This window comes from Dendropsophus ebraccatus, chromosome 4 (genome assembly GCF_027789765.1).
Source record: "Dendropsophus ebraccatus isolate aDenEbr1 chromosome 4, aDenEbr1.pat, whole genome shotgun sequence".
In the NCBI taxonomy this organism is placed as follows: Eukaryota; Metazoa; Chordata; class Amphibia; order Anura; family Hylidae; genus Dendropsophus; species Dendropsophus ebraccatus.
The window spans coordinates 40,601,096-40,612,954 of NC_091457.1; the positions used below are offsets into that span (position 1 = coordinate 40,601,096).

At 37.5% G+C, this 11,859-nt stretch overlaps 1 protein-coding gene across 1 annotated transcript in view; it reads right to left on the minus strand.

The window, feature by feature from the left end:
* The window catches only part of LOC138789270 (mucin-5AC-like), a 36,461-nt gene extending 26,445 nt beyond the window's left edge, over positions 1–10,016 (minus strand). Inside the window, exons 1-19 of the mRNA XM_069967873.1 lie at positions 9,944–10,016; positions 8,591–8,608; positions 6,898–6,960; positions 6,386–6,439; positions 6,168–6,221; positions 5,748–6,009; positions 5,184–5,301; positions 4,146–4,236; positions 3,948–4,057; positions 3,505–3,721; positions 3,021–3,146; positions 2,791–2,908; positions 2,295–2,433; positions 1,342–1,452; positions 1,175–1,244; positions 876–1,013; positions 558–722; positions 335–429; positions 67–193 (exon numbers count right to left, since the gene is read on the minus strand). Coding sequence (XP_069823974.1) covers positions 67–193; positions 335–429; positions 558–722; positions 876–1,013; positions 1,175–1,244; positions 1,342–1,452; positions 2,295–2,433; positions 2,791–2,908; positions 3,021–3,146; positions 3,505–3,721; positions 3,948–4,057; positions 4,146–4,236; positions 5,184–5,301; positions 5,748–6,009; positions 6,168–6,221; positions 6,386–6,439; positions 6,898–6,960; positions 8,591–8,608; positions 9,944–10,016 — 2,149 coding nt within the window. The remainder of the gene's footprint in view (positions 1–66; positions 194–334; positions 430–557; positions 723–875; positions 1,014–1,174; positions 1,245–1,341; positions 1,453–2,294; positions 2,434–2,790; positions 2,909–3,020; positions 3,147–3,504; positions 3,722–3,947; positions 4,058–4,145; positions 4,237–5,183; positions 5,302–5,747; positions 6,010–6,167; positions 6,222–6,385; positions 6,440–6,897; positions 6,961–8,590; positions 8,609–9,943) is intronic.
* Between the last annotated feature and the right edge of the window lie 1,843 nt (positions 10,017–11,859).

An 11,859-nucleotide genomic window follows, 5' to 3' on the forward strand; every position in this document is an offset into this window, starting at 1 on the left:
GTCAGACCCTTTTTTTTACCCAATAACCTTATAATGATAAAGCATTATTGCGCTGGGGAAACTTACGGCAAATATTTGTCCTCCAGTTGCGTAGGTCAACTCCTTGTCTAGTGCAGGCAGTAACATAGGCTGAGAGGGCAGAGCACATGCAGTCTTCTTTTTTCTCACAATTGCAAGTATCAAACATACAGTTCTGTAGATACATAAGTTAAATTAATATGTGAAATATAGCATTATAAATGTAAATCTCCCATTTTATTTCTGTCTATAGTGTGCTACTACCACCATTTCAAACTTAAGCTTTCTTCCCTGTTATAGTACTTTTCAGCTTTACCTTATGGTAGGCTTCGGGTTCAACAGTCTTGTGACAGCTGGCAAACGGTCCATCACTAGCCAGCAGCACATCACAATTGTGGGATGCGTATTGTTCTAAAAACAAAATATGTAGTCAATTACATTCGTGAGAGGAGGTTTTTTTCAGAAGATGCCGATAGATACTATATATCATACTATAATATTGTATCATCACTTTATACATTAGCCTTAGCGATGCTCACCATTCTGACCAATGAGCGAACAGGGATCTTCAAAGTTGTTTTTGACATTGGGACAGTCAAGCTGAGACTTCCACAAGTTGCCAAATGATGATCCGGTTCCTTCTAAGACTCCAGCAGGAGATTTAAAATCATCAGCTTGAACCTCATTGAAGTTTCCACAAAGACCTAAAAAGATGTAATTTTGCTTTGAAATCGATTCTTTATCATGCTACCAACTATGCTGTGCTTTAGGTACAATGCAATGGTAATGGGAATATTTAATAAGTACATTGCAATTGTTAATCTTGGTCATTTAACAAAAAATGTATGAGGTCTTACCACAAGTTTTGTCCATATGTTTTGGATCGGCTAATACATAAGCCTGCATGGTGGGCACCAGTTGAATTTTAACCTGCAGGCCAATATTAGTCTGTATGATGACATAGAAGGATGTAGGCTTGAAGATGGTAGCAGTAGCTGTAAACGGTAACATATATATTAATAAATTATACTATATATACACATATATATATATATATATATATATATATATATATATATATATATAGTGTTTTATTTCATCAAACAATGCCAAATTTAGACAGTTTATAACTAGATTATAATATCATCATACATACCCGTTGAGACAGGCAGTTGGGTGTAGACGGAGTTAACATATACACTTCCGCATTTCTTTACGAAGATGAACTGAAGACAAAAAAAATTATATAATAAGTTGTGAAAATTATCTGATATATTTTCCACTTCTTATAACTATTCTTGTTTCTTAAACCACCGTTCTTACCTCCTTTCCACCATTCAAGCTAACGGAAATGCTCCTGAGGCAGGTTTCTGTATCGGTATGGCCACATTTGCTAAGTTCTGCCAAAACACTGAACAGGCTGGAATCACAAGTCTATAAACATAGGATAAAAGAGTTATTAGTATATAAACTCACCATTCAATGCATATTAGTATGGTTCATGGTCATCAACAAGATATAAAGATGCCTTGATAAATGGTTTGTGTAGACAAACACTACATTTTCTCCAGGCTAGGGTTTGTATATGTATTACAAACATAATCTAGGCCCCTTGTCCATTTACCTTTAACTTCCAGCCTGACTCTCCTGGTCCTCCTGGTTCTGTGTCATCCTGACCCTCAGGACTTGCCCATTGTGCTAATGAGTGACAGACACAGCTTCAGCCACTGATAGGCTGAGCGGTCAGGTAAGAAACATAGCCCATACGAGGACCAGGAGCACCGATGAAGCAGCTGCAAAGACTAGAGGTAGTGTGTATAGTAGGGTTATTACAGTATTTGGTCGTCCAGAAATAAAATATTAGGTTGATGTAGTTCTATTTCTGATGTTGCTTGAGGCCATTGTATCCACCATCTCAAGACAGATGGGTCTCATCAACCCTTTTCCATCTCTTATATAAGAAAGACTGTTTAATCCAGAGGCCACCACTTCCATTATTTGTTTTATTCTTTATGTATTCCTCCATTTTATGTTGTATGGAAAAAAAGCGGGAATCTTCCTTACATCTTGGTGAATAGGCCCAGCATCGTTTCGCATACTCCATTGCAACTTTAGTGGTCTTATGTATAATAGAAAGATGTTTGTTTCTTTTAAAGCCTCTCTTCTGTATACTAAATGATATACGTATATCTTGTTGGGATTAGCCATTTATGATTGCATGATCTGCAGTGAGAGTAATTGCTCATGTATTTTTTGTCTCTATCTCCCTTAGTTACCTTAGATAATGTGTAGGTACAATCTCCATGGAAGTTGTAGCGAGTAAGGTCAAAGGTGGTGACGTGAGAACCTCCTTCAAGGGCACAAACGCCTAAGCATTGCTTTTTAACACAGTTCCATTTTCCTCCTTGACATGTGCTGTTGAGAAACGGTTATTGTTAGAGACAACATTTTTGTACTCTGGAAAAATTGTTCACTTTAATTTTGTAGCGCTACAAAAACATGGCCACTTTCTTCCAGAGACAGCACCACTCTTGTCTTCAGTTCAGGTGTGGTTTGCAATTAAGCTCCATTTACTTCAATGGAACTGAATTACAAAACCCCATCCAGACTGGACACGAGTGGTGCTGTCTCTGGAAGAAAGCAGTCATGTTTTTGTAGCGCTGGAGAACACCTTTAACACAATGCAACCACCCCCTAGAGTCATGGTATATAACCTCTAACACACAGGTTGAAAACACAGGCTTAGATAGGTAATGTAGCAGCAGTAGTTACCATTCTTGACATTTCTCAGCATATCCTGTTCCTGATGTGTAAACTTCTCCGTTATAGGTGCAGGGACATTGCTCCTTTGCGATACAGCCTGTTTTTCTGATGTCATCAAACACCATCCCTTAGGGAAAAAAAGATCAAAAAAAGTTTGTTTTTTGGGGGGGTTTTTTGTAGAGGACAACACTCCATCCGTCAGACAGGTTTATGTTATGTACAAAACTACAATAGATTACCTGCGGGGCAGAAGCAACCATCTGTGCAGTGATCATCGCAGACCAATGAGCGCTCAGGGTTAGTACAAGTGTCCGGACAGGCCGTGCCACACTCTTTAAACTGAAGATTGAATGCGCATTTTAGAGCTGGAAGAGAATACAATTTGCATGTTATAGAGTATATAGAGTAATTTTATTGTCCCAGTGATATAATAATTAATATATATATATATATATATATATATATATATATATATTATAGACAACACAATCATAGATCCCGAAGCAGAAGAATATCCCATTTTAAGCTTGGCTTATTTCTTATGGGTTGGTCCGTGCATTGGACCTTTTGGATTGTACTGTATGTCCTGGCCGTGAAACTGTAACATCAAAGTTTACAATGCAATAACGTGGACTGGACATGTTTTATATAAGATGGCCTTTACGTCATTCTTGAGTAGACCAAACACAACTACCTTTACATAAGTCTGCAATTATGACTTACGGCAGATCTTGGATGTTCTCCAATTCTTTGGTTTTCCTCCGGCATGGGTGCACTGTCTGGAATACTCAGTAAAGATGTTGCAAAGACAGAACCCTGTTGAATTTCCTGTGCACCTACACATATCTTGCTCGCAGAGTTCAATGTATTTCTGAACTGGAACAATTGAATTGCACTCTTGGAGAGCTAAACCAGTCAGGACATGTGTACATATTTGTTTCTATTGGAGATAAAATGTTGAAAGAAAAAAAAAATTAAAAAAGGAAAGATTTCTTAGCCCATATGTGATCAATATTGGTTGGAAATACACCAAATTTCAAATATGTCTATTAATTCTGTGAATCCCATTGAATTGATCAGATGCTAATATTAAAGCGTATAAAAGAACAGTGCCAACATTTTTTATGCATATTCAGTTTTTCGTTCCGACAAGTATAGTATCTTACATTATGGGGGCAGGTTGTTTCTGCTTCCTCTGTAGTTTCCTCACAGCTTTTTTCTTCAGGGATATGGTATTTATGAAGTTTTCCATACTGAGCATTAGTTAGAAGAGCGTCTACAGACAAGGTAAAATTAACATTCTAGAACATACTGTATATAGTGCTGTTAATATCTGATCTATTGGAAATTAGCATTGTACTTACTGTTAATCATAAACTCATTGTAGACTGGAATCCCATTATAGTCACCACAAAGACCACAGGTTTGGTTGACATATTTTTCACTCAGTTCCAGCTATAAATGTAAAATGGACAATTTTTGAATGGTTAACATAATAACATAGTACAGTCAAAAAAAGATACAACCCTCTAGTGTTCATCCCAAAGAAGAAAAGGAAATCTCAGGATTAATGTCTTATTGTTCAAGTCAAGCTTTCAAGTTTTTAATTCAACATATTTTTAAAGAATTTGTAGGTGATTTTTTTTTAATTCCATTTGTCTGTCTCTATAATAGAATAATCATGAAATATTCCAGTTTCCATTCTTTCCACTAAACTAAGCTAACACATCCCGTTCTAAAGAGAAAGTTTTTCACCAGTCTCCTTTGTAACACCAGTCCATAGGTCACAGAGGTGCAGAGGATCTTACTATTCAAATAAATGAAGTCAGAGCTCAGCCTCCACCTCCCTGTAGAATCCACAAGTCACAGAAAAAGTTCCCATAGAAGTCTATAGGGTCCTATCCAGTCTATTGTTTTCATGTCCCTACTGCTTGTTGTAAAGCATATAACTATCTGCTGTTAAAAGCAATGTAACTAAAATAAAAATAAAAAAGTGCAAACTGATCTGCTGGTGCCCCACCATGATCTTGAGTATGGGGACCCTAATATATGCTCTTAACGGAGCTGTGGGTCAGGCATATGTGCTGCCTCTCCATTAATTGACAATTGATAATTAATAAAGTGGAAGCACGCGTAAGCAGCCCACAGCTCCTTACAGAGACCCCATACTAGAGAATGCTTGAGGGGCCGAGCGGTCAGACTCCCCATCTTAGTGTTGCCCTATCCTGTGGATAGTGATGATAGGACATAAGTTGTCCGGATGAGAAAAGCACTTTATGGCCATCGTAGATAACTTCAACCTCAATGATGCTGATCTTCTCAGCATTTCACATATTTTCCAATTACTTTGGTAGTCCGCCTCTGAACTATATAGCGATAGAGAAACCATTTTTTTTTCTTACCGTGATGGAGTCTTCTTCATTCCATAGCATTGTAAAGCCAATTTTAGAATAGATTCTTATATAGGTACCAGTCTTTGAGATTTGGGTTCCACCAATGCTGAACGGAAGTTCTGTCACACTGTCAGGATATTACATGTATGAGTATAAAATACATTCACAAAAAAATAAATAATAGCTGGTAGGAATAATCAATTGATGGACAGGTCATATGTGTCTTCCTTTCTAACTTTAACTCATATATATTAGTCTGGTCATGTACATTGGATTAATGTCAGCTATACCTATGGGGAAAGCAGGAGAGAGAAGGTTGTGGTCTGAATAAGCATTAGGCCGACACATATCCAATGTGTATTACTGTAGCTCCTAAACGTGATGCTGTTATATACAATATAATCCATAAAGTTTACAGTTTACTGTGACTGAAGTAACTTTTGATACTGTACAAATCATCATGCCACAGCACACTAACAAAAGTCAGAGCAGGACAAGAACAATCTACAATCTTCTATTACTTTACAATTCTCCGATTCCTAATGAATAAAAGTTACAATAATAATAACTCACGTTTCACTGTTCACTACGACCGACTTCTCAGCCACAATAATATCAGCACCATCTAGCTTCATGCTGATGCCAGAGATGACGGGAACATTTTTCCTGACCTGTCGTGTGATTCCCACAAAGAATTCCTCAAAGTTGGTCTTGCAATGACGCACAAACTGGTAACTACAATGCCCAGGAAAGTGGAAGATGTCTCCATCAAAGGTCTTATAGTTATGGTTACCAAAGGTGCTGCAAATTTTTTGGTTATGAGATGGATTCAGAGCTGTGGGTATAAAGTAGAATATAGTATTATAGATACAAAGGCTGAAGAATGAAAGAATAGAACATTTTGGGGTGTTTGTTTTTTTGGAAATACTATTGGGCAGATTTTTGGATTTGTGACCAATGGCAATGGCATATGTACTTCTGTATTTTACGTACTTCGGTAAACTGGAGCAGGAGAGGCGATAATGTTCACCCGCGAAGGACTTCCACCTGTAAAGAAGTATCATATAGTTGCTTGGTTTGGAATGCAATCTGAATGTGTCAGAATATGGTCCTTTTACTATCAGCTAATAGGGAACAGAAGCTACACCTTCATGTATCTAAATGGATCATTATTACATAGGAGTACCATATAATATGCAATGTCATCTCACCTGATTGCTGCTGTATATCTTCATCATCATCTCCAACAACCTGCTGTTCTTCTGCTAGAAATGCCAATGTGCATACACATTATTAATAAGGAAGAACCAAAAACAGAGTTATTCAACAAATGTCATACTCATTTAAAATGTACCTGTGACCTTTGACACATCGTAGGGACATTTATAAAAGAAATTTGATCAGTTGGGGTGTAGGTGTTCGGATAGCTAGAACGTGCGAGGAGAAGTGCCTAGCTGAGCACTTCTTTCCGATCCCAGACGTACAGACTTGGTCACATGCACAGAGCTTGTAAGAGAATGGTCTAAGCGTGCACTTCTCCCAGCTTGTTTTAGAGAACACCCAGAGTTTTCAAATGGGTTCATAAGAAATTATACTCACATTGTGCGACCCCACCACAAATTACAGCTGACTACTGGATTTTTCCTTGAAGAATATTTGCATTTTTTTTTTGCATGTATCGCATCCAAAATCATGTAAAGTGCAAAGAACATAGAATACACACCTGAGTCAATTTCATCTACATTCATTTCTCCATACTCTTGATCAACAGAATCCCAGTCTTCTTCTAAAAATTACAATAGTAGAAATATATCAGTCATTATTCTCCCAGGCCCTAGGGGGAGCAGTGATTTCTTACAATAGTGTATTGGCTATTACTGAATTTTCTTAGACCAGTGCTTCTTAAAGGGGTTATCCAGCGCTACAAAAACATGGCCACTTTTCTACCACTCTTGTTGGGTAGGGTTTGAAACTCAGTTCCATTAAAGTAAATGAAGCTTACTTGCAAACCACACCCGAACTGGAGACAAGAGTGTGGTAGTCCTTATGGCCACCAACATGTCATCCTTTGAGGATTTCCTTAGTATTTCACAGGTGATATCAATATACTCAGTGCATCAGATATTATCACAGGTGTTCTTTGTATGGGATATCCTTAAAACATGACCTGGTGGTGGGCCATGAGGACTGGAATTAAGAACGGCCTTAGATAATTTTCTTGTGTATTCCTTCATACATTTTCTACATCAACCATTATAGGATTAGTTTAATAAATAATACAGGATTAGATAATATATTAAGCAAATAAAACTATGAATACCAAGTGATTATTTACTGTGGCTTGGCAACGAATGTACACCTCAAACATATCCGCAATGAATCAATATGACGAGGACATAGACGCAAACATAGATTGTTAGTTTATGTCTGATTAGGATTAGCAGGGCAGATTCCTGTACGTAGGAGCGTATTAATATCTACAGAGTATTAGAGGGATTGACAAGGGGATATTATTATATTTCCGTTCAACAATAGGAGAGATCAGCACTGATGCAATCCACCTTCATTCATTTACTTCAGACACCTGACACTTGGGGGGGGGGGGGAATCCCGCCAGCCTCCCTGTCATAATTACAGTCTATGGGAGGCTTCTCTCTCCGTGCTGAAGAATGTCAACGGAGACTAACTGGAAGACGGAGAATGTAGAAGTTGAACACTAGCAATAGACAGTGGAGTGAACTTATGCTGCCTGTCAGTGGCTGTTATCAATGTATTCTGTATAGGAAATATGTTTTGAAGTATAAGTATATGGATGGTAGTTTCTTTGTATATGTTTAGGTTTTTACCTTATGATAAGGATTTTATCTGTTTATAACCTCTAAATACTTATACGGTAACAGTGAAAGACAGAACTGGCAAAACACATATGGTACCTTTTGGCAGGGGAGTAACTACCACCTTAGCAGCCATAGCAACTGCTACAGGGATCGATGCATCAGGGTGCCCAGTGGCCTTCTCTGGTAGTTAAATGTTAAACGTCATGGCTACAATTGATGGGTTTGTGGTCAGTCGGGCCCAATTAAATATTTGCTATGGGGCCCAGCCATTGCTACTTATGCCCCTGCCTTATTGCCAATGAGTAGGAGGCTGTCATTCCTATATGATGGTCAGTGTTACAATGGAAATTGGTGGGGTCAGCTGCCATTTATATAGTGTATGGCCAGCTCTATCCATAGTATATCTAACAACAACTTAAAGTTGTTGTCAAAACTGGTGCAGATTACAGCTCTAATCTTAAAATGCCTTTTGAATGTTACTTTGAGCAAAATTTATACTCTTTAGTTCCATTAGTTTAATAAATTCGGCTGCTCCAAGATGCAATGTGGAAGCAATGTATAAAAAACAAAATATCTCACCTGAAATCTTTTTCTGAGCTGTAGAATGAAAAAAATGTACAAATGTATTAAAAAAAATAATAAAATTAAATACCTAAATGACATTTTTGCAGTTGTGAATATGTTCCCACTATGTAAAAATAATGACCGTCCTTGTAGATGGTCGCCATTTTGACCCCATATTCAGCACTAAAATGCTGCTAAAATAATTTCTACATAGTGGGAACATAGCCTTAAAATAAACTGTTGAATAATAATAACCACTGTGGCTTATTGGAATAATATTAACCTTGGTGGCTCATTGGTTAAAGGCTTTGCACACCTTCACAATGTTTTTTTGTTTAGTTATTTATTTTTTTGGGGTGACATTGCATCTAAACAAAAATGTGAAGCAACTTTGCAATATTATAGTGCTATGATATTTTAAAAATCGCTATAGATCCCCACGGTAACAGACTACAAACTCAGTAAACTCTGACCCTGCAGTCAGATTGCCAATCCCTACTGTTTGCTAAACTACTAAATGTCCTGTATGATTTAAATAGGGAGATCTGTGAGGGCATAGAACTGGAAGATCGAGCTATACAAAATTTATACTGTTACCAACATGGCATAGGACCTCTTGACCTAGAGCGGTAGGATATATTTTTTTTATTATATTAAAATTTTTAAGGCATAAATAATTTTTTGTAATGCATTCCCTGCAAGTTCTTTAAGTTCTATATAATGACTACATATAGCTGATATTAAACTATTAGAATGGGTTTTCATTTATTATCAAGCTTTATGACATAATCGGATTCCTTGTTGTCGGCTCACCATAATCCCTAGCATATTTACTCAGCGCAGTGGAACATCTTTGACAATTTACTAATCGCTCTTGAACTTTTAAAGCCACAGTTTGCATAAGGAATAAATAAACTTTGCCTTTTTGTGTAATCCATTGAAGACTTGACTTGTTAAACACTGCTAATCCAGAGCAATCAAAATATCATCATTGCGTATATCCTGTATTTATGTAATGGCTCATTTCATCCCTTTGTTCAAACAGTAGTATACTTTTGTATTATGTATGCCCACACTATATTTAACAAGATTTCTACATTCTGTGATTTTTATTTCAATAAGCAATTAGTTGTCCAAAGCTGATGCATTGCCGATATCTAGTCAATGAACTTCATAAGGTCACTTATAATAAAAAAACACTAAAACCAAACTAAAATTATAGTAGAAACCAATTATAGAAATATGGGAATGAGTTTATACTGTGATAAACAACTTCAATCATATATATATATATATATATATATATATATATATATATATATATATATGTAGCGTTCACAAGATTTGGATATCTTTTTTTCCACTTACCTTGTGCTTGGAAACAGGTAAGAAGAAGCAGGAGGCCTCCTATAGATATCAGTAACCTCCTATTTGTCCCCATGTTGCATGCAGTTCGGTTACTGGATACCGAACTGGGGATAATAGGAGGAACAGAAGCTAGGAGTCTTATCTGGTCCTTTTATAGAATAAGCCTAGGTATGGTAGTGGAATTCATGTATAAAATGGGGGGGAGTCAGTGTAGAGGAAATTGGCATTGGCAAAAAATAGGAGGTCCTATGGTGTTAAGGATAAAGGATACAGAGAATCTGTTTGTATTATGGGAGGTGGTTTGATTAATGTATAAAGATGTATTAAACATAAGTCATGAACCTGACAAGAAAATAGAGCTATATCACTTTTGAGTTTGCAGCTCTCTCTATGCTATTATTACCTAATTTACTGCTAAATTTTAAAGTCCCCATACACTTTATACTTGTATTGGGCATCAGTATAAAGTGTATTGGGGTCTTCCGAGTCTTTACTGATAGATAATGTCGGTGGAAATTGGGGTTAGGCATGATGAAATTTCACTACCCAACCCCTTTGTTTTTAGAGAGAAAAACTGCCTCCAGAGCTATCTGGCTGCGGATTAAAGAACACAGAAATGTTCAACCATGTGTATGGGGAGGACAGGAAGAATAATTGTTGGCCGAGACGGGTATTTAAGATGTACGGCCTTCTTTATTGTATGAGAAGCATTTTGTTTCATCAATTTAAATGGGTTTACTAACATTTTTAACAAGTGGATTATCCTTAATCTTCGCATACAAATCGAAGATGACCATCCCTGATATCAACAGGATTGGCAGATGGCATGGGAGAGAATAGTCAGATATGTTACATATCAACACACTAAGCACTTATGTTCCTTGAGAAGATAAGCTGCCAACAGAGATGCAGAAGTTTTATATATATAGTTTATACATACTGCCCATAGAAATAAAATTAGTATAGCTACCTAGGCCCTGGGGCAGTCCCAACATGCACCACAAAAAATATGCAACTGAGAAATTTGAGAGCCAGTAGTTTTTTCGGAGTTGATTATATGATAAAACTAACATGCCAGGTGGTTTATTCTATAGGTCTATGGTTATTCTAACTATACCAAATGTGGGCACTTTTTTTTTTGTTTTACTGTAACAAGTAACTTGTTACTGTAACACAAGAAAAACCTTGTTCTGACTGATATATCTATATTTATGTTTTGTTTTCCATCTATAAAGCTGTGTAAGGTTAAATTTTAATTGCTGAAATCTGTAGCTGTTATCGGTATTACTTTTGCATAGATGTGACTTCAATCACTTTTTCCTACTTTTTTCTGATTTTAATATAATCAAAAATCTCAAATGTTGAACTTTGGAGCTTTTTCATTTCTGCCATTAAGCACGCAATATCAACACCGTCATATTTAACGCCTTCCCCCAAAATGACATCCCTGGGTGTCATACTGTCCCTGCCTTCCCCCTCTGTCCCTAGCTGCATTCCAGCGCTTGAAGGAGGCTGCCACACATAGCCTCCTCAAGCCGCCACTGCCAGGAGAGGAGCCGCGCTTCCTACCGGGCAGTTAACCCCATAGACGCCGCGGTCAGTGCAACCGCAGCATCTATGGGAAGATCAGCTGCCTCTCGCCGATCGGGTGCTGGGAGGAGGCTGTGGCACATGCCTTGCCACTGCTGCGCTCCCCCCAGGCACCCCTTCCCTGCCGGAGGCTAACCCTGCAACCCCCCTCTCTCCATTCTCCACCCCCCCCCCCCCCCGCAAAAAAATAAAGCCCTCAAATAACTCCATTGGCAAAAAAAAAAAAATATTACCACTCTTACAATATGCTAGACACAGTTTTTATAGAATAAATGCCATAAACTATAACAAAAGCTATATAAAATGGATATCACTGGATATCACAA